At 41.0% G+C, this 20,977-nt stretch overlaps 1 protein-coding gene across 1 annotated transcript in view; it reads left to right on the forward strand.

Moving 5' to 3' along the window:
* nbas (NBAS subunit of NRZ tethering complex) overlaps positions 1-20,977 on the forward strand; it is a 151,866-nt gene that overhangs the window by 67,358 nt on the left and 63,531 nt on the right. The window contains 6 exon segments of the mRNA XM_054618448.1: positions 359-463; positions 1,565-1,688; positions 6,606-6,682; positions 7,549-7,686; positions 18,481-18,704; positions 19,055-19,165. Coding sequence (XP_054474423.1) covers positions 359-463; positions 1,565-1,688; positions 6,606-6,682; positions 7,549-7,686; positions 18,481-18,704; positions 19,055-19,165 — 779 coding nt within the window.

Raw genomic sequence — 20,977 nt, forward strand, 5'->3', positions numbered from 1 at the left:
GTCTGCCCCTGCCTTCATATATCTCAAATACTCTGTCTCATAGACTTCATAGGCCTCATCCTAAAAACAACCAATCAAGAGCTCATCTCCTGCATTATTAATTGGCCCCGGCCTGTTGAATATTTCAATATCTGGCGGTTGCCGGCGGCTGGACTGGCTCAGTGGTCGCCGGCGTGGAGATTGATGGCGTCTTTCGTCTCGGCAGCGATTTGGGAGGGCGGCTCGCGGTCGCACGTTTCGCTATTGAAGAGAGAAAAAAAAAAGAAAAAAGGGAGAGGATGTGAGCTGTGGGACAGAGAGAGATGACAGTGCTGTGGGCATGTTGTGAAAGTTTAATGATGTTTTGATGGCTCCTCAGGGTCACAGCGCAGGAGCCACTAGTCAGGACGAGAACTCCAACCTGCAGCGTCAAGGATGTAGCCCCTTTTATGAGGAACTCATTGATGATCCCTGTGTAGACCTGGTGAGTGGCTGATTATTTTGTATTCTTCTTCCTTCCGCATCCCTGTTTTTTTTTTTTACCTCAAGCAACCTTCTTCAATTACAGCAAAAATACTTGATTTAAGGCATTTAATCAGATTATTTTTCTCCTATGACGTATAAAGCCCTTTAAAAACAATGTTGAGAGAAAATTGATATTGATTTCAGACTAAGTAGTGTTAATGCCAAAAAGCATATATAAATACTAATAGTACTTAACAGGAAAATAATAATAAACCAAAGAATAATGGTAAGATAACAGTACACAAAATTGGAGATGTGGAAATAAAAAATCTAACATTAACAGAAGAAGTACTATATTTTTTAGATGGAGGGTGGAGAAATAAATACCATAAAACCCCAAAAAGAGAAGGATGCTGACGGACGGAGTTATGGAGGTAGACAAGGAGAAAAGTAAGAAAAAGGAGTATTTGACCTTTATGCCTAGAAAATGGTCGCCCTGGGCTATGACTGGGCTTTTCACTGAGAGACACAAATCATGTGGATAGCTTAAAGAGTGGACGCGGAGGGAAAACGGAGAACGCCGATACATCTCTCCTCATGGCACTTTAATAGGCCTCTCCAAATCCCTTCCTCCGCTCCGTCTCCAGCGTTCATCCATCTTCCATCATCCGTCTCCCAATAATGGCTCCCCACGTCCATCTGTCTGTGAATGGGCTGATCAATGGGATTGTTTTTTTACCTTAAGAGTTACAATGAAAGAATGTGGGAGAGGCTGATTGAGAGAGAAAGAGAGACAAATGCAACGAGACAGAAAGATGGATAGAGTGAGAGCGTCAGAGATAGACAGCAGACATCGTGTGTGTTTAAGGGATAGCTCTGAGGCTAGCGAGAGCGAAAATTTCATTGTTTACCTCTCAGACACTAACTAATCCCATAAATGAATTATCTAGTACTTTAGGCTTTATTTAGTACTGAAGTTCATTTGTTTACTCCGTCTCTCCTCTGTCTGATCCCTCACCTTAATCACATCTCTGTGTGCCCTACTGTTGGGATTCCCTCAGTTTAATGATGAGTATAAGATATTTATTTATCACTCTCGCTTCTTTGTTCTTTCTCTCAGAGTCAAGATGTGTATTCGTCCTACAAAGACGTGCCTCAGGAAAACTTTGCGGAGGTTTTGCTGAGGACCGGCAAACTGGCGGAGGCCAAAACTGAGGGAAAAACCCTGTTTCCTGCTACGGAGGGTAAGCGTGCAGAAACACATATGACACAGTTACACATGCACAGATACTGATGCATATAAAGAACATATAGAGTGGCCTTTTTCCTTTGAGGAAAAGGATAAAAGCCGTATGTATTTTAAACCCAGATAGCCAAAGACTACTTTTAGAATTGGGCTGAATTTCCGCAAGGCCGGTCGTCATTTTATGCTCAGTTTGGGTTTTTCCACAGTTCAATTTTCCGCATGGCTGCGCTAAGAAAAAATCTGTTCCAGACTAGATTGTTTTAAAGTAATATTGGAGCAGTGTTTTAACATTTTGTAACCACTGAGACTGTGCTTTGATAGAAATATAACTGAACTTTGCTGCAGAGCAGACAGACCATATTGTCTGCATCTTCCAGCCATCTGCGACTCCATATTTTCATTTTTTTCCCTTCTTTTTTGTGCTTTCTCTTCATAGTCTAGAATTGAGCTGTGTTTGAAGCCACATACCACATACTGCATAATACAAAATCAATCTGCATGAACTGCTTACTGCCAACCAATGTAACGATTAAGTACATCATGCATTACCAGCAACCTGTTCACACTGAAGTACATTCAAGCAATACATCTTCTCTACATCACATGACTGTTTCCATCACGAAGTTACCGGTCCGAGCTTCCATTTAATAATTATCATTTATCACAAATGTAAATCAACATTACCTCTGCCACTCAATTTTATATTTCTTACCAGAAAATGGATATTATTAAAGATTTTAAAGCTTGATATGTTTTGTACCGTTCCTTATATCTCTATTATGTAGAGCTCCTCCACTTTTCATCTTTCTCTTTGACCTTAACGTCACCTCCCATTGTTCGTAACTATCCCAACGGTTAATTATCTAATAAGTCCGCCTCGCGGTCAGCTATGGGAGAGTCTGAAAAGACGCAATGCATTTTGGGTCGGTAGTATTTTCAGTAATCTTACATCTTATACTCATTCATGCATCTGTTCAATCAGAACGCAATACATTCTCATTTTTACGTCATTCCAAGTATGAATAGTATGTTAGTATGCAAATTCGAACACAGTCTTGCCCAATGTAGGGCTGCCTTTCTCTCTGACGTGGTCAACTTGACTAAATTAACTTTATTGAAATTGTCAATTAACAAAAATACACTGCGGTGCCAGGTTGCAGTTCATTGTGGGTCCCCATGTTGTGGCCTGACGATTGATCCGTACAGTGTGAGCAAAGTACTCGTACATTTTAGATTTTTTTTACACTGATCAAAACATGTATCTGTCTTGGTTTCATATGTTTTTTTTTTACTCAACATCTCACATCGGCTTGTTCGTAAGCTTTTCCTGAATTTTATTTCATTTAAATTCACAGATTCTATTTAAAAAAAAAAGAAGAAAAACACGTAGAAAGTGCTCTGTGAGTGTTATGTCGGATTGAGTGAGTGTTGTGCAACTCGAGCTGCTTCTTAGTGCTCCGTCTTAGTGACGCTGTGGTACTTGCTGAAAGCGCAGCGTGGTTTCGCTCTTCTCCATCACCCTTCCCCGCTCTCCTCCTCATCCGTCTAGCCATGGAGCCCTTATGCAGTGGACACGGGGACAACATGGCAAGAATAGCCTCCCATTGATTAATTAATGTATACCCTTGCATCCCGCGGCAACAGTAAATAATGACACGTCACCGGGGCGATATCAGAGAGATAGCATCAAGTCAAAACATCAAGGCCACGCTGCGTGATGGATCACAGCTGCTCGCCAGAATCAATGCCACTACAAAAATAAAGAGCAAATGCATGTGTGTGTGTTTGAATACTAATATGTGGACACTGAAGGATGCGAGACACACACTTTGACCGTAGTGCTAATGCGTCGATACACACACACAAACACACATTCCACCAGATCCAAGCTCTCTCTCTCTCTCTCTCTCTCTCTTCTGTTGTCATTCAAATGAATATCTCTCTTCTTAAAAGTCACCTTGCCTGCAGAGCTGCCACCGAGCTGCGACGTGTCGAGAAAGAGAAAAGGCGGTGTGGACGGCGTCGCGTCCGATAACAACCTTCGATTAATGACTCCCCGTATCGGCACCGCAACGCCGGCCGTCCTCAAAAAACAGACTAGGAGATGGCCTTTAAGAATATAAATATATTGATTTTCTTTTTTTTTTTTCACCTGGCCCAGATAAGGTGGAGGTAATTAATGATGACACCAGTGGAAAGTGACTCCAATGGGATTGAGCTGAGTAAAGTGCAGAAACAGGCAGTTGGTGCACACACGAAACACACACACACACACACACACACACACACACACACACACACACACACACACACACACACACACACACACACACACACACACACACACACATACATATAGCAGGTAGTTCTGCCATTGGCCGCATGTTGACCAGGCCATAATCAGTTGTTTTTCACACTGCATGCACAGGTGACATAGTAATAAGTCACTGTCTCACAATCCCGCTAACTATGTGCCTGATTTTGCTGACACAGAAGCAGGAGTGTGTGGTGTGTGTGTGTGTGTGTGTGTGTGTGTGTGTGTGTGTGTGTGTGTGTATAGACACACACACAAACACATACACCGTGTCTGTTTTCCTCTCTCCCTCACAAGCAGCAATAATGTATGCTTTTAAGTCCGGGTTATCTTCTCTCTCTCTGTGTGTGTGTGTGTGTGTGTGTGTGTGTGTGTGTGTGTGTGTGTGTGTGTGTGTGTGTGTGTGTGTGTGTGTGTCTGTTTTCCTGTGTCCCTGTAATGTATGCTGTGTGTGTGTGTGTGTGTGTGTGTGTGTGTGTGTGTGTGTGTTTACCCCTCCGGTAATTCCTGTCCCGATGGTATCAGTGGCTTTAGAGAGGCGTGTAATCAGCTCATTCTGAGGTGTAGCTCATTGAAACCCGGGGGGGGGGGGGGAGTGGGCACTCTGCTTAAGAGAGCTGTTATGGCTCTTTAAGCTGGCGCATCACTCCGCCTCACACATGCACACACACAACCTCCAACTGCATACGTCAGGTATCAACCTGTGTGCGCACATATGAATATTGTGTGCATTTTGTTCCACGGTTTGTGTCGTTTCCCCCCCCGCCTTTCTCCAAGTGTCCATGCTCCACTTTTCTTCCACTCTGTGTCCCATTTTGTCTCGGGGCTCTTATCACCAACACAGGCTTTTTGTTCTCCTTGGGTCTGAGACTACAAAGTGATTCTGTCTGCCTCTGCTTCTCTCTGCTCTCTCTCTCCCCCTGTTTCCTCACACTGAGTGAGTGATGAACTGAGGGAGTCTGTGTGTTTACTTTGTTCGGTGTTCATCTACTTTTAATCATAATTGTGTGTGTGTGTGTGAGTGAGTGTGTGAGTGATTGTGTGTCCTTGTGTTTGCAGTTTGACAAAAGTCCATCCCAGTGCCAAAAGCCCCGTCCAGACTCCAAATCCCATTAGCCTTAAGGACAACGAAAACACTATTGGGCTGTCTCCCAATTCCATATTCCATACTAACTCTAAGCAGTTTTTGTATTAAACCTTATTCGCATGGGACCAGTATTACCTGGGGACCTGAAGTTATTTGTAATAATTGTAACAGCCTTCTTTGATCTTAATCCTGTGCGAATCCGCCATGTCTGTAGTTTGTCAAGTAAAAATTGATGTGTTGAAATGTTTCTGCTTTCACCCCACATTTTTTTCGGCATCTTTCCTGGTTGAGAATAATGGCGGCTGCATTTCCAATTATATGAAAGTTGCAAATTCATGGGGCTCATCTTGTTTTTAATATAAGCCAATGTTACACACAGCCTTGACATCATACCTAGAGGATAATGTCAGTACATTTTAAATAATTCCCTTAATATGCAGCACAAAACGAAGACGTGGGGGGAATATTCTAAATGACATTATGTCTGATAATAATGTGGTAATACTAGTACCATGGAAATGTAGCTTTACATAAGTGTACTTGATTGTTTGAGCTTGTTTTGAGCCTGTTAATGCATACTATTGTCCCACAATGCAATAGACACACAAATTGAAATGCAGTTCACAGCTGCAGAACATTAAAAGCACATTGCATACGAGAGTGATGCAGCTTGATGAAAAGGTTTGGTCGATTGTAAAAAAAAAACAAAAAAAAAAACAGTTTTTGTTCTCTTTGTGAGGCTTAATGCTTAGCACTGCTTAGCATAATTGGCAGTAGCTTTCCAAAGTTTCAGTATTTTTTTCGTGTCCGTTTGCTGTTTGTACAAAACAGTCACGTACATGAGTTTAAGGACACTCTGACCTTTAGTCACACACTGCTTATTCACAGTCGACATGTCCTGCTCTGCCAAATCAGGGGTTCATATAGAAGTCAAAAAGCAGTTAAAGAAAGATATTTCAGGATTCTTCTGATCAAACTTTGCAGTCAATATGCATAAGGTAATTTGTCATTCAGGGGGATTCGACTTTAAAGTGCACTCAGATGAAGTTTGGACTCATCTGAGGAGCACTTATTAGAAGTATGCATGTACTTACTCTTTGAATAATGAATACTCCCCCGTGCAGGAAACCGTAACACGTGCACACACATGCACGTGCACACACAACCAACCAACCAACATTTGTACACAGCATATGCAAACACACAGCTCACAGTCATGTCCACAATATCCCGGCGAGAAGATGGACACAATCCCAGAACTCAGGGGGGATTTTTAATGACGCTTCTTGACTTTGTTTCCCCCCTTTTTTTTTTCTTCTCATCACCCTTCTATTTTTACCTTCCCTTTCCTTTTGTCTGGCCCACAGAGAGGTGTGTTCTGACAGGCATTGTCGTCTGTATTCAACAATCGTGGGATGAAACTCGTCCAAGAAGGGGAGGGTTGGTTGTTAATCCTCAGTGCTTTAGGTAAAGTCTTTTCTTCCCTCTCTCTCTCTCCCTCCATCCTTTTCTAGTTTTGCTGCAGCTGGCCAACGATGCATTTCCCAGGGACATGATGCTGGCTCTGTCCTACTTACTGGCCCTGCCTCAGGTAGGTGGACACACAGTTGCACACACACACACACACACACACACACACACACACACACACACACACACACACACACACACACACACACACACACACACACACACACACACACACACACACACACAGGCACAGTGAGCTGCATTTTAGACACCAACAGAATCTGGTGATATAAGTGTGATTATATTTCAATGAGACTCTAGCAGATGGCTGAGGAGAGTCCATATTCCCAACCCTTCTAGATGAGCTATTGTGTTATACAGTTTGCATCATCAGCGCGTCAAATCAAAGTCGCACTTAAAAGGCACCGCCGTAATGCTGCTGAATGATATACAACATTAGCAGTTCATCACAAGCATGACATGTGGCATATTTTCATGCCTCTCAATCAGCATTCACACATACTAAAAACATTCCCACATCACAATATGAGGCCCCTTGTCCATCTTGTCTCAGCTGTCAGAGGAGCAGTAAAGCTGAGAAAATGAAATGTAAGACGGAGAAACCTTCTGCGGTACATTGTGTTCAAGTGCTAGATAGTGAGATCCCTCATGAGCCTTAACACACGTCTCCAGTGAATCACTAAACTGATGGAGTGGATATAACATAGATATTTCTTGGACAGTTTGTTAACTCCACCCGGATTAGACTGACGTTACTGACTGTGAGTTCTGCATGATTTGACACAATGAGGACATTGAGTTTGGTCTACTGAATTTTGAACATGTTTTTATTTTGAATTGCTTATTTTTTTGGACATTATTATTAGTTCAGTGGATTAAGTTTTGGAATATAGTGGAGTAAATTTGCTTTTTTTTTTTTTTCCCCCACCACTAACTTATACATGTATTTCCATGCTGTCCATGCAGGTACTGGATGCCAACAGGTGTTTCGAGAAACAGTGTCATTCTGCCCTGTCGCTCCAGCTGGCTGCCTACTACTACTCCCTGCAGATCTATTCTCTCCTCATACCCTGCTTCAAGGACAAGAACCACGCTCTCTACCAGGTTAGCATGGAATACCAATTATGTGTGTGGGTGTTTGTGTGAATGGAGGTATTGGGTTAGAATGCAGAGGTGGGAGGGTGACGGAGTCTCAAATGTGACATTGATATGAAGGATGCTTGGTAGAAAGTTCTGTACATGAGATGCTTTTCTTTAACCCAAAGTGCTGTGAATTGCCCAGCACAAATTCACAGATAATTTAAGCTTGACCAAAGTGATAAAAAAGCTAGACATAATAAGATACAGGCAACAAACATTAGGTTTTTGTCACGGAGATAAAACAAAGTCCAAAAGTTTAAAAGCTGTTGCTTTAACAGCAGACCAAAAAGATTGATTTTTTTTTTGAGCAGATGGGTTTTGAAGAATTTTCTGGAAACCCGAGGGGCTCAGTGCTTGTTTTGGCCTTTTTTTTAGTCAGAGCATTTCACATCCAGGGACAATCACAGCAAAACGCTGCGTCACCCCGGTTTCAAGTCTGTTAGCGGGGTTACTGGAGGAACTAGAAGAGCAATAGTGGGCAGGTTGGTGTGTATTGCTTTTAAAAGTAAATGGCAAAGTGACCAGAAATGAAGTATCTTTTTATTATCCTTACCAAGCCTAAAACTGATAGGAGATTATGTGTTCGGTCGTGTGTGTGTGTGTGTGTCATTTGTGCATCTGTCTGTCTTTCCATGGCTTATCTTGCTTGCTACTGGACCCATCAGCCTAATAGTTTTTGTGCTCATTCGGGACTGTATGCTCAAGGGACTCTCGAAGTTGCGTTGATTCATACAAATTATATTTTATTTGCTGCTTTATACCGTCATTGACTGCTGTCTCCTCACTCCTCTTGATCAAAAGCCTCTTTAGTTTGCAATCGTGTTACCGCTAGGGATTAGGAATTGTTCCTGTCTAGATTTCTATGTCTAGGTAAGCAGCAAACGTATATCCAGTAGTATTTTTGATCTATTTTTCCATCAACACTGATGCATATGATCATGGCTCAATGGTGTAGTGATTAGTGTGTATGTGTGTGTGTGTGTGTGTGGTTGAGCAAAAGAGAGGGAGTAAGAGCGAGACAGTGGCTTCAGGGCAGACAGCTGTTGCGATCAGAGCAGAGGGAAAGGTTACATCTATTTAAATCTCTTCATGTCGTACATGATATGAAACTTGTTAAATGCTTTATAACTAATTTATTTTAGCTAAGCTAACATGTCCAATACACTGCACAGGATCCAAATACATAAATTTAAACCCTTATCTATTTAACTTCATTTTTTTTGTTGCTTCAAATAGCATTTAGATTTGCAAAGTTATCATTTATTAATTTAACTGACTTTTTATGACAGTCATGCCAGTGGGACTGTAAGACTGAACAGGTTAAAGCTACAAATAATCAGAAATCTGAGTCATTGTAAGCATTTTGATTTTTTTCTCAGTGCTTTGAAAAAAAATTGTATTCACCTTTTTTGCTCAAAAACCATTTGGTTTCATGGACGCAGAGCATTGTTCGTGGCGAAGTGGAAATACAAAAAGCTTCACACTGATGGAACGGTCAAAAAGCATCAGAATGGAACAAACTGGGAAATAACTATAATCGTCCTTTTACTCATCAGCATAGTAATCCACTTACTTATGCTTTTAATCAAAACCCAGCCCTGAAATATGTGTCTATACGCTTCTGTTTGTGTCTGTGTCATTGTGTTAATATATGTGTAAATTGATTTTATTTCCCCAGACGTCTTAATTATTTTTTGCATAATGCACTGTCTCCCAGACACTTTAGATTAGATGAAATTCCACCATTCGCAAACTGCAAATTAAATGCATTTGTCGGATATGTTGGCTACGCTAATGTCACATGTTTTTTTTCTGCAACAATATAAGCCATAAGTAGCCACAACCGGTCACATTGCTGTATTTTAAGTTTTTTTTCTCACAAAGGGAGAAAAATATGCAAACCAGAAAAGAGCAAGAGATCAGAACACACAAGTTGGGACGAGGAAGAAGAGCAGAGTGGCGGCAGGGTTGATAAGGTGGAGAATACAAGAAGAAATGGTTCTGACCTTTTCCTTGAGTGGACGGTGGCTCTCATGGGCTTTAGCCTAGGTGGAAGGAGGGGGCGGTGGGGGGGGGGGGGGGGGGGTAAATGTTGAAATAATAAAACGGAAGAGGGAAAGAGGCCAGCAGAAGAAGTGGATAAGTGTATCCCAGTTGACATTCAAGGTTAGAGCTGTGCACAAAAACACACACTCACCCACACATCAACAAGTTATAATCAACAGCAGAAGTTCATCCCCACACACACACACACACACACACACACACACACACACACACACACACACACACACACACACACACACACACACACACACACATCAACAAGTTATAATCAACAGCAGAAGTTCATCCCCACACACACACACACACACACACACACACACACACACACACACACACACACACACACACACACACACACACACACACACACACACACACACACACACACACACACGTCCTCCCTGCAAACCTAATGGCAGTAATCACTCTCCAACTTCCTGCCTAAAGTGAAGTTCAAGTCCATTAACTTAAAAACATATACCGCTTTCCCTCCTCCGCTCTACACTTTGGCAGTTGTGCCTTCACTTTTAGCTCATTTCTTCTTTTTTATCTGTCATTTCCTTTTGACTTTTTTTTTTTTCCTCTTTAGTGTGCTTCTACCAGAATGTGTGCTTGTTATCGTTGTGTTCCAGGTCTTGCCTTCACTCAGCTCTTATTGATGAGTGGCAACTTTTACTCTTAACACTGAGAGGGAAGAAAACCTTTCAACCCTTCTACCCTCGTTTCTTTCTCCATATCCACCATCTTTTTATACTTTTTACTCCTGCTTTTTTTCTCCCCCAGTGTGTTCTCCTTACATTTCCTTTCCCTTTCCTTATTTATTTTTCTCTGTCAGTTAAATGAATTGCTTTGTCGGCATGACAGTTCTGTTTTTACTTGTCTCCACAGGCTTCTTTCTTCCCACATTATGTTTCTCTTTCTGCTATCGTTCCTCCTCCTACACTGTTCAGATTATGTTCACCCCGTAGACGTGTCTCGCTCTTGTCAAATCTCGGGCCTGTCCGTCCACAATACTATCTTGACTCTGCATACTTTATACATTTCTCTTGTGCTTCCTTTGAGATCTCTTGCTTTCTCTTATCTTTTAAGGGCACATGTTGTACGGCGTGTGATATTTCTTTTGAAGATATGTATGACAGGCTGCATCAAAATATCTCGCACGTGCTTGATTTGCATTGCAAGTTTGGAGGGAGAATTATACACAAGCATGTGTTTTTTTTAATAGTTTTTCTACATCTATGTGTGTGTCGTGTGTTAGATCTGTTTTTGTGTGACAGCGGGTGGTGTATTTGAGTCCGTGGGTTGTGGTGTGTCAAGCTGTCTCCAAGTGTTTCCCACTCTCCACTTGAGGAGCAGCAACACGGTGTCTCAATTACTCTCATGTCTTTCGGTTTCTCTTGTCACTATCACATAATTTTATACCCAAGCAATAAGACACCAAACACTCAAGACAGCGAAGTCATTCAGTTTCAAATAGGAACACAACTCTCTGAGGGTTTATCGAGGTCTTTGTGCGTGTTTTTAAAGCCTCAATCAACAGCCTGTTCTCCTCACTATTCTGTACATAGAAAGGTTTTGGAGCTGACGCCGCCTGCAAAGAAAATATTAAAACAATTCCTTAAATTGAATTTGATTAAATAAAAATCCCATAAAACACACATGCAGTACACACATATTCATAAATCTCACATATGATAAACCTCAGCACAAATTGTAAAAATGTATGCTGCTCCGACTCCTGACAGTAATACGTTACATATGGTGACAGTCACAGGAGTAACAGAGGGAACCAAACATGCATGTATTGAGACTGTGGATGGAAAGCAACAAAAACACAAGGAGAGCATGCACAACAAAAGAAAAACAGGGCCTAGAACCTCATCGAAGGATAATTGAGCCTTTTTTAAGATTTGGTTTTGTTTTTGAATTATTCATTTTGGCTAATTGGAAATAATAACACAATCATCACCAAGTTAATCACTGATTTCTGGGGGGGGTGGCAACAATGCTAAAAGGAAGTCGAGGATCGATTGATATCTTCATTTTCATGTCATGCACATAGTGTGCCCAACCGTCATGGGTTCAATTACAAAATTACAGATTACCTTCTGCAGGTTTTAAATAGACCCCCAGGTTAGCCAAACAAACTTGGATAAACGTGTGTAAGACTGCTCATGTTTTTCTGCTTTGCTGGACATTTTTGGGGGTAAATTTGCCACGTTCCCCTGCCTGATTAATCCTTTGGTGAGTATGTTGTCAAAACCAATTGAAACTATGAAAATGAACCGAGTCGAATAAATTGAAAGTGATCCTTTTATTTAAAACCCTGTCATTCTTTTTCTTCTACCTCTCTTCCTACTTTACCTTTATCCCTTAAATGCTATTTTAATTTATGTCCAAATAGTTACCCAGTACATTTACCAAAATTGGTGATTAACTTGAGGCTGATTCAGTCATATTTAGCATTTTTATTCGGACTTGTCCATGCATCACTCTAATATCTCTCGGCTCTCACAATACTACAATTAAAAGTAAAGTCCTAAGGTGTTGTGATGCTTGTTTACCCATGTTTTTTAAGCAAGTGAACTAAAATATTGTCCTTTCAGTCTTGCTAAGTCTTGTAATTCCCTTTACTGTATGTTACCAGGGTCCTTTCATAAGATATTTGTAAGGGCTATCTTTGCAATTCAAATTGCATAATAACAAAGCAAGATGGACGTTTCAAATGCAGTTTGAAAGGTTTAAATTTACATTTATACTTCTATCAATGCCTAAAGTCAAGTACATGGGACCTTGGGAACACAGATACAATCCCCTCGTTACAACAAACAGCTTTTTGCCTCTTGAAGATTCTGTTGCCCACTATTGACTTTCAAGTCTAACTGACAGTTTCCCATATGATTACGGCTCCCAGGCATAACTGAGCAGCACCAGGCTCAATGACATGGATGCTGGGTTTCCATTATTCCCCAAGGCATAATGAGCTGATTTCCACTTGCTCGCAACGGAAGTTTTCATTACATCGACTAAAGTGCTCGTTTGCGACAAAGAAACGCTCTTTACCGTAATTGTTCTGCTGCTGGTGTTTACACAGTAGTGCACAATAGTCCATGCTTATGCAAGTGTTCAGATCTGTTTACCTTTACCTGTCAGTGTTTCAGTGTGTGAGGTCTGTGTGTGTGTGTGTGTGTGTGTGCGTGTGCGTGTGTGTGTGTCAGAATCCTGGTGCTTAGCATAGTCGAAGCCGTGAATGTGGAGCCAACGTTCGGCAATGTGCTGACTAAAGAGATTGCGATTTTTCACTCAACCATTTATCTTTGCCTGCAGTCGCCATTCTCTCACTGAGTATTGATCACTCGCACTCTTGGTGCACAAAAGCAAAACCCAGTTAAAGCATAGACACACAGAGTGAGACTGTAGGGTACATCTCATTATGACACTTCCTTTTGTAATTAAAGCCCACAAATTCTTGTTAGATGCTTTGCTTTCACACCATGTACTCTGGGCGAGGCAGTAAACTGGAAATAATATTTTCACCTTTTATTAAGTATATCAATTTGGTTTACAATTCGTCCTGAAGGAAATCTGAACAGTGTGGACAGAGTGTTACGTTTTTCAGATTGGAAAAAATAAAGCACAAAGTTTCCTAAAGCACTCGCCAGTCGGAAATTGAAAGTGTTTCCCTAATAGCGTCGAGAGTACATGATAAAACAGCACTTTGCTTACATCTAGTGACATTTCACATTGCCTGTGGTCATCGCAGATGCTTTTATTATTATTTCTTTTAATTTCATTTCATGGCCACAACAGGTTTCAAGCTGCCGTGTGCTGTAGCTGATCTTGGATGTGCCGGACCACTGCGCAAACTCCCTTTTGTTGAATTGATTGGAATAATGAGTTAGACTGAATGACTACCCCATCACTGAAAAGCACCGCAAACTCAATGACTTTGCTTTCCTCCTTTTTGTACAAATTGTGCACTTGTACAAATTGAACCCTTGTACCGCAATCATTAGCAGTCTATATTTTACCCATGGGAGCTCTGTGGAGCAGAGTAGCTGTAGAAAGGGCCCCATTAGAGAGATATGCACTCCTAATGCACTGTTGCAGTTGACAGTGAAGGTTTGAGACTGTGTAGTCTCTCAACCTTTGATTTGATGCACTGGGGTTGATTGTTCTAAGTTACTCCGGCTCCCCCTGGTCGTGTCTTAGTAGTCTACTTGGCAGGCTTTTGATCATTCCCCTTCATGGTGTATTATGACCCACAGTGCAGCCGAGCTTGTTTATGCAGTGATCATTTAAAATCTGTTTCTCTCCCCCTTACATAATGCCTAATAATGTGCACATGCTGTATACACCCCTTTGCAGAATTAGTGCTAATGAGGCCACTGGCTGTATAGCTAAGTGTTAGGCGTGATATAAACATAACTCAATAAGACCATTAGTAGCTTACACGCTTGACAGGGAATTCATGTAACCTCTATCTCCTTACCACACACAGAGACTCACAGAGACAATGTGTTTGAAACTAGGCTGTATGTTTGAGTTTGGAGCATTGATGATGAGATGACACACTCTAACCCCTTTTTGGGATCGTTCATCTAATTGAAAGCAAATGGACTGTCTTGATTGTAACACCATTGCAATTAATATGAATTTAGACGAGGACTTATTAAATCGTTGGACTGCCAGTCTGATGAGAAGGTAGGGAGACATGGTATTTTTTGCACACTAGCAGGAAAACCTTAGGGATGGTTAGAACGTTTTTCTTTGCCCGTCTGTTGTCCAAACAGAAATATTCCGAAAAACCATCAGACATCTTTTGCCATGATGTTTTGCACAGACATTCATGGTCCACAGAGGATGAATCCTAATGACTTCTCCACGAGCAACCATTAGGCTGACAATCTTGAGTTAAATTTCTCAAAAACTTTTTTGTAGGATTTTAATGACATTGTATAAAAATATTCAAACTCCTCAGAGGAGGAATCTTAACAACTTTGGTGATCCCCGACGTAACGCTAAGAGCAGATCAAATGTATCTCTTATTAAGTGAAATATCTCCACAACAACATGTTGGGTTGGCACAAAATCCAAAGTGCTTATTAGCAAATGCTAGCATGCTAACATGCTTAAAGGTACTCTAAACAGTATTCTGAGTATTGATATCGCATCAAACAACTATATGCAATGTAAATTGGCTGTAGATTTACGCCTTGTTAATATTTTAGGCGTATACTCTGCCACGATTTGACCTGGATTTAATACAATACAGTGCTCTTTTACAAACGTACAATAATGACTAAAATGAGGAGAGTCTAATCTGTCAATACATATATAACACGGTCATATTAATATATATTTTGATAATATTGGCAGCCTATAAAAGATTTATACAGCGCATTAGCAATCCCAGTTGAAACAGTGGGTGGTAAAGGCGAAAACGACACTGGTTATGTAATATTGAGATTAAGTTGATTACTATGACACCATTCACAAACTGAAAGTGTTACTAAAATACTATTTTAGTTCACGTCTTTAACCAGACAGCTTTTGGAAAAGGCAAGAGGAGATTACATGGTTGCAAGGTTGTGACTGAGATTCAGTAACTTGGGACATTAAGAGTGAAATGAGAAAGCAAGCGTGGATGAAAAGATTTGAGACCGAGACGTAGACTTTATTTTTTATTTTTACACTGATCCCTCTTAAGCAGAATCACAGGAAGGAGGGGAGCGTAGAGAAAAGAGCCTGTGGCAGCGGTGGAATAGCTTAAAGGGGAGATGGGGGGGAACTGGCTTCCTCCCAGCTGTGCAACATCACACGCTACCTTATGCAATTATACTTAACATACAGTTTATACACCCCCCCCTTTAGAAGAGAGACTATAAGTGGCTTTTTAAGATACTTTGAAATTAAATAAGCAAGTAATTAAATAAGATGAAGAGAAAATGAGGGATGCGAGTGTTGTCCTTGCTTAATTTGAAGACTAAATTGGGATCGCAGAGAATACTTATTCGATAGAGGAAGGATTTCGGGGATTCTTCGGTAATGAGAGAGGAGGGGATTTTAGAGATTCAAGGGAAAAACAATGTTTGGAGAGGTTATGGGAGACTCAATCCAGCTAGCCCAAAGGACAAATTATTGTAGATGAATGACGGACAGAGGGAGAGGGAGAATGCAAACAGAATTTCATCATGAAAGACTTATTTCAATAAAGTTCTTCAAACACCGGCCTGTCCATCACAGTGCCAGTAGACTTTCTTCTCTCTCCTGATGTTCTCCTTCGTGTGTCATTCTTCCTCTTTCTGAATTTCTTTTTTAAATGATGCAGGCATTAACAAATACCACCCTACTTTTCCTCCCCCCCTCCATTACTCTCCTGCTCCAATCTCCCGGCTTATTTCTTCCCCCCACTGACTCCCTACACTTTTAATATTCTGCTCTTTATAACTCTTCTCCTCCTTCTCCCTCCTGTCCTGCTTTTTGAACTGCCACCATGACTGCCTCCAAAGCCACATCTAAAGACACACACACACACACACACACACACACACACACACACACACACACACACACACACACATGCAGAGAGCAGGAAGAGACACAAAGACAAACACGTACACCCACACACACACACACCCCTCAGGTTTTTTGAGCTCACACATTTCCAGCAGCCATAATTACCTTATGCAAATAAGATCAACAAATAAACCATCTCGTCCTGCTGGGCGACAACACATAAGATGCCAAAAACCAAATTCAGGAGCTCATTTAATTAGAACAGAGGTGATGAGAGCGATACAACATTCAGCTACCGCTCCCTGCCCGTGACATTCTCAATCATAACTGTGTATCCACCGTCAAATTCCCCATAGGCCTGAATCACGCTTGCAATTATGGTTCCTGGTACATTTACCCAGATTTTCCAGGCGAGCAGGAAAATAGGCATATATTGAGGTGCCTGATTTAACTGGGGTGACTCAGTCAATGTCTTCCTGGAAGCAAATTTTAGGAGTTATAGAGGTAGGGTCAGGACGTTTTGCCTTCCCCTACCTTTTGCTGCCGAATTCAGATTTTTTTCAATTTAAAAAAAAAATAAAAAATTGCTTCATTAGTTTGCCACTGCAAAGCAGCGAAAGGACCTGTGAAGTTCTAGATAACACTCAGTGTAGCGTGTTTGAATCCCGGTGTGTCACAGACTTTAATGATGAGCCTTAAGGGCAGTTCATTTATGGCTTGTACAGCGTGGTGCACTTCCTGTAATGGTCTATGAGTAAGAACTGCGATTGGAAGCAAATAATGGTAGTAAGAAAGAGAACCTGTTGATCTCTCTGCTGGATGTTCAGTTAAATTATATACAGAGAGTAACATACGGCACCAAGGAAACATAACTATATAACACATGGCTGAGGTAGAAGAGTTAGTGTTAAGATAAAATCAAAAGTGTGACAAAGTGCTATGAAAACAGACTCGGCTGCGAATATACCATGATGGAGCATAAAATGTAAGGTAAATGTAAATACCATATTTCAATCACATTCTCACATGGTTTTTCCTCTTATGAGGTTTAACTGGAGCTTTTTCAATTACGTCATCTCGCTGCACCCTCTTCCACTTCAATGGTTTCATGACACCTGACCTGAGTATAAACGCCACCAACTGTTTATCTCAGTGTGCTCGACTTTACATTTAATGCACTGTTTAGGTTTTTTTTGTATCTAACTAATGTATAAAGCATTGCGTAAGGTTCTCGTTAACCCATTTTTACAGTGCAGTGTACCAGGTATTAAAAGTTAAACTTGATAGCATAAACAAATTTGTTTGCTTCTACCTTTTTGTTTTTCATTCTCCAATATCATTACCTCAAGATAAGCTTCTGCCTTCAGATGAAATGTGGGTGTATGAAAGTAGCAAAAATGTAATTAGATATTTGATGATTGCCATTGATTTGTCAAGAGATGGAAGGATTAAGCTTGATTACATTTTGCTGTATTATACAGTCTTATTTCTATATATTTTGTGTGTTTGGGAATATTATACTTTGGATTTAATTTGGATCTACTTCAGCCCCTTTTTTTCAAACCAGGGCCAGAGGAGTTTAGGCGTTCCCCTAAATTGAAGAAAAGGGGGACAGTTGTGATTTTACCTCTTAAAAAAAAAAAAAAAAAAAAACTTTGTAATTGAAACCAAACCCGATTTCTTTCTTTCCAAAACAATTTAACGTAACGCTTTCGGCAGTGGTTCCAGTAGCACAACAGTAGCAGTAGAAATGTCCAAAACAGCAAATACAATAAATTCGACCTAGTTTTCTTTCCATATTCATCCTGTATAACATCTTATTATTTATATCAAAAATGATGCTGGAGGTTTCAATGGAATGGATTGGAATATTAATATAAATTGACAAATGTTAAGCTTTCAGGAATTATAAAGGTTTCAGTTTTCAAAATCAGAAGCCAATATGTTAACACTCCCCTACAGCGAAGGGCCGGGGATTTGCAAGTCCAGTTTTTATTTGATTTTATTCAGAGGATATTATAACACAGTAGAGTAATTCTCAGAATTACTAAACTTGGCTTTTAGCACAAATGTCCGCTTCATATCCTATTACCCTGTCAGGCTACCAGCATGAAATTACACATTCAGCATCGTTTTATGAGTAAACATGAGGTTTATTCCCCCCTTTCACAGGCTGACCCGAAGGAGCTGATTCGATTGGTCACACAGCATGTGTCTGCGTACTCCGATTGGCCGGAGGAGCTGCAGAAGCTGATCGGCCAGCTGCATGTGTACAACGAGCGTCTGAGGGACTTCACCCAGGCCCAGGTGTTACAAGGGCTGGGCCGCGGAGTGGACGTCCAGCGCTTCAGCTCTGACACCGACTACAAGAAGGAGACCATCCTCGGCCTCACAGAGTAAGTAGGGAGTGGACTTAAAGGAATACACCTCCATGACCATGTTTCTCCAACTGAATGAGTAAACTTTGAGTAAATAGTCTTCAATGCAGTGGGTTTAATTTGTTTGATCTGCATATTTTCCTACGACATATGCATATAAGTGGGAGTTATGGCTCTTTCTGCTTCAATGTGATTCAATTTGATAATAGTTTCCTCCTCTCTCTCTGTGTGTGTGTGTGTGTGTGTGTGTGTGTGTGTGTGTGTGTGTGTGTGTGTGTGTGTGTGTGTGTGTGTGTGTGTGTGTGTGTGTGTGTGTGTGTGTGTGTGTGTGTGTGTGTGTGTGTGTGTGTGTGTGTGTGTGTTTTTAGGACACTGGAGGACGAGGTGTACAAAATCGCTCTGTCTCTGGCAAAGCGCTACAGTGTTCCTCTGTGGGAGGTCTACATGACTCACCTCGAGTTCCTCTTTACAGATAGCGGGTACATGCACTCACACACACACACACAAACAAAACACCCTCACAAAACCTCTCCCTGAGCATTTTTCATCTCAACAGTTTGAACTATTTAGTCAGTCGATGTGAACTAGAAATGCTCCTAAATGCATGTTTTTTTTTTTATTTTTTATAAAGAAACACATACTGCTCGTGTCTACTTCTGTATTCTCATGTCTTTAAAATGGAGCATGTCCACATGTCCTTGTCCTCTATTTAAAGTCTGAAAAGTGATATGCAAAAAAAGTGAATTTAAGTAGCAACACACGCTGAGTTACGACAAACCCCGCCTACATAAAAAACACACTCAAAGCGCGAGTAAATCAAACATGTTGTGAATATGTGTTCGTATGTGTGTGTGTGCGTGTGTTTTAGAGGGAGAGAGTGTGTCAGAGTCTATTTCCATAATTTATTTGCTCTCTGACTTCATAGCTGGGGATCTGACTAGCTCTGCACCTTTCCTTGTTTTAATAGAATGCCTTTTCAGCAGATGTGTGTGTGTGTGTGTGTATGTATGTGTGTGTGAGTGCGTGTTTGTGCGCACACGTGTGTGTATCTGTGATAAATATCCCCCTGTCGTATTCTGATATAAGGGAAATGGTTTATGGACTTCACTTAACGATAAATTACAACCTATTCCTTCTTCAAACCCACTGAAGCTGCTGTGTGTGTGAGTTTTCGAACCAAAATCTCAAGATCATGACAAATGCGTGAAGAATATTCATACTACAATCTAGACGAGAGGCATCTGCAATATACGTATCGATTTAACGGATGGATGGACACAGGGGCTGATATAAATAGACCAGACGAGGGAAAACTAAAAGGAAGAGATGCTCACAGAAGCAGGGGTGTGAGATGGAATTTAAACTTTTATTGATCCCTGTAGGGAAATGCATTACCTCACTCAGTCAGCCACAGGGTCAAGTCCAGCTCTGAAGCTGGTGCCTGGAGTGAGGGGAAAGAACACAAGTCAACCTATTGCATTACATTTATTTAACATTGATTTGACTGACACTTTTGTGCACAGCGGCTTACAGTAAGTGCATTCGAACTCAAAAAGAACTAAATGGAAGTGGAAGTGCAACCTTTTTAAATAAGCAGCTAAGTGAGGCTGTGGAGAAAGTTGGGCCGTGACCACAAAATCCTGACTTCAGTGGGGAGTTCTTTCCATCATTAGGGGCAGAACAGAGAAGACCCTTTACCAAAATGAGCAACTGCAAGGTGCTCTGAGTGACAGGACAGCGAAACATCAAGGGGTGGAGCAGGCCGGAATGAATAGTTTGACAATGGTAAGATAAGATAAGATAAAATAAGATAATCCTTTATTAGTCCCGCAGCAGGGAAATTTGCAGGATTACTGCAGCATAGAGGATAGCGCAAACAAGAGACATAGTAAAAAAAAAACAAGATCAAAACAAGTATTATAAATAAGTAATAACACAGTAAAGAATATTAAGTTAAAAAAAGTTAATATCCACAATAACTAAAATATCATAAATATACAGTCAGAATAATTGTTGTATTGCACAGTGGATTGCACAGATTCTTGATATTGCACAGATGGCAATGGTTTGGAGGTAGGAAGGAGCATTCCTCTTCACTTCCCTGTAGGCCAGCATCAGCATCAGCATCCCGAACTGGATGCAAGCAGCAACTAGAAGCTAGTAGAGTGAAAGCAGGAGAGAAATCATGTTGAAGCTCTCTTGTGAGGTTGAACACCAGACGGGCAGCGGAGTTCGGGAGTAGCTTCAGAGGTCCGATGGTAGACGCAGGGGCTCCACCCAGAAGGGAGTTG

The sequence above is a fragment of the Anoplopoma fimbria genome, chromosome 18, assembly GCF_027596085.1.
Source record: "Anoplopoma fimbria isolate UVic2021 breed Golden Eagle Sablefish chromosome 18, Afim_UVic_2022, whole genome shotgun sequence".
Classification (NCBI taxonomy): domain Eukaryota; kingdom Metazoa; phylum Chordata; class Actinopteri; order Perciformes; family Anoplopomatidae; genus Anoplopoma; species Anoplopoma fimbria.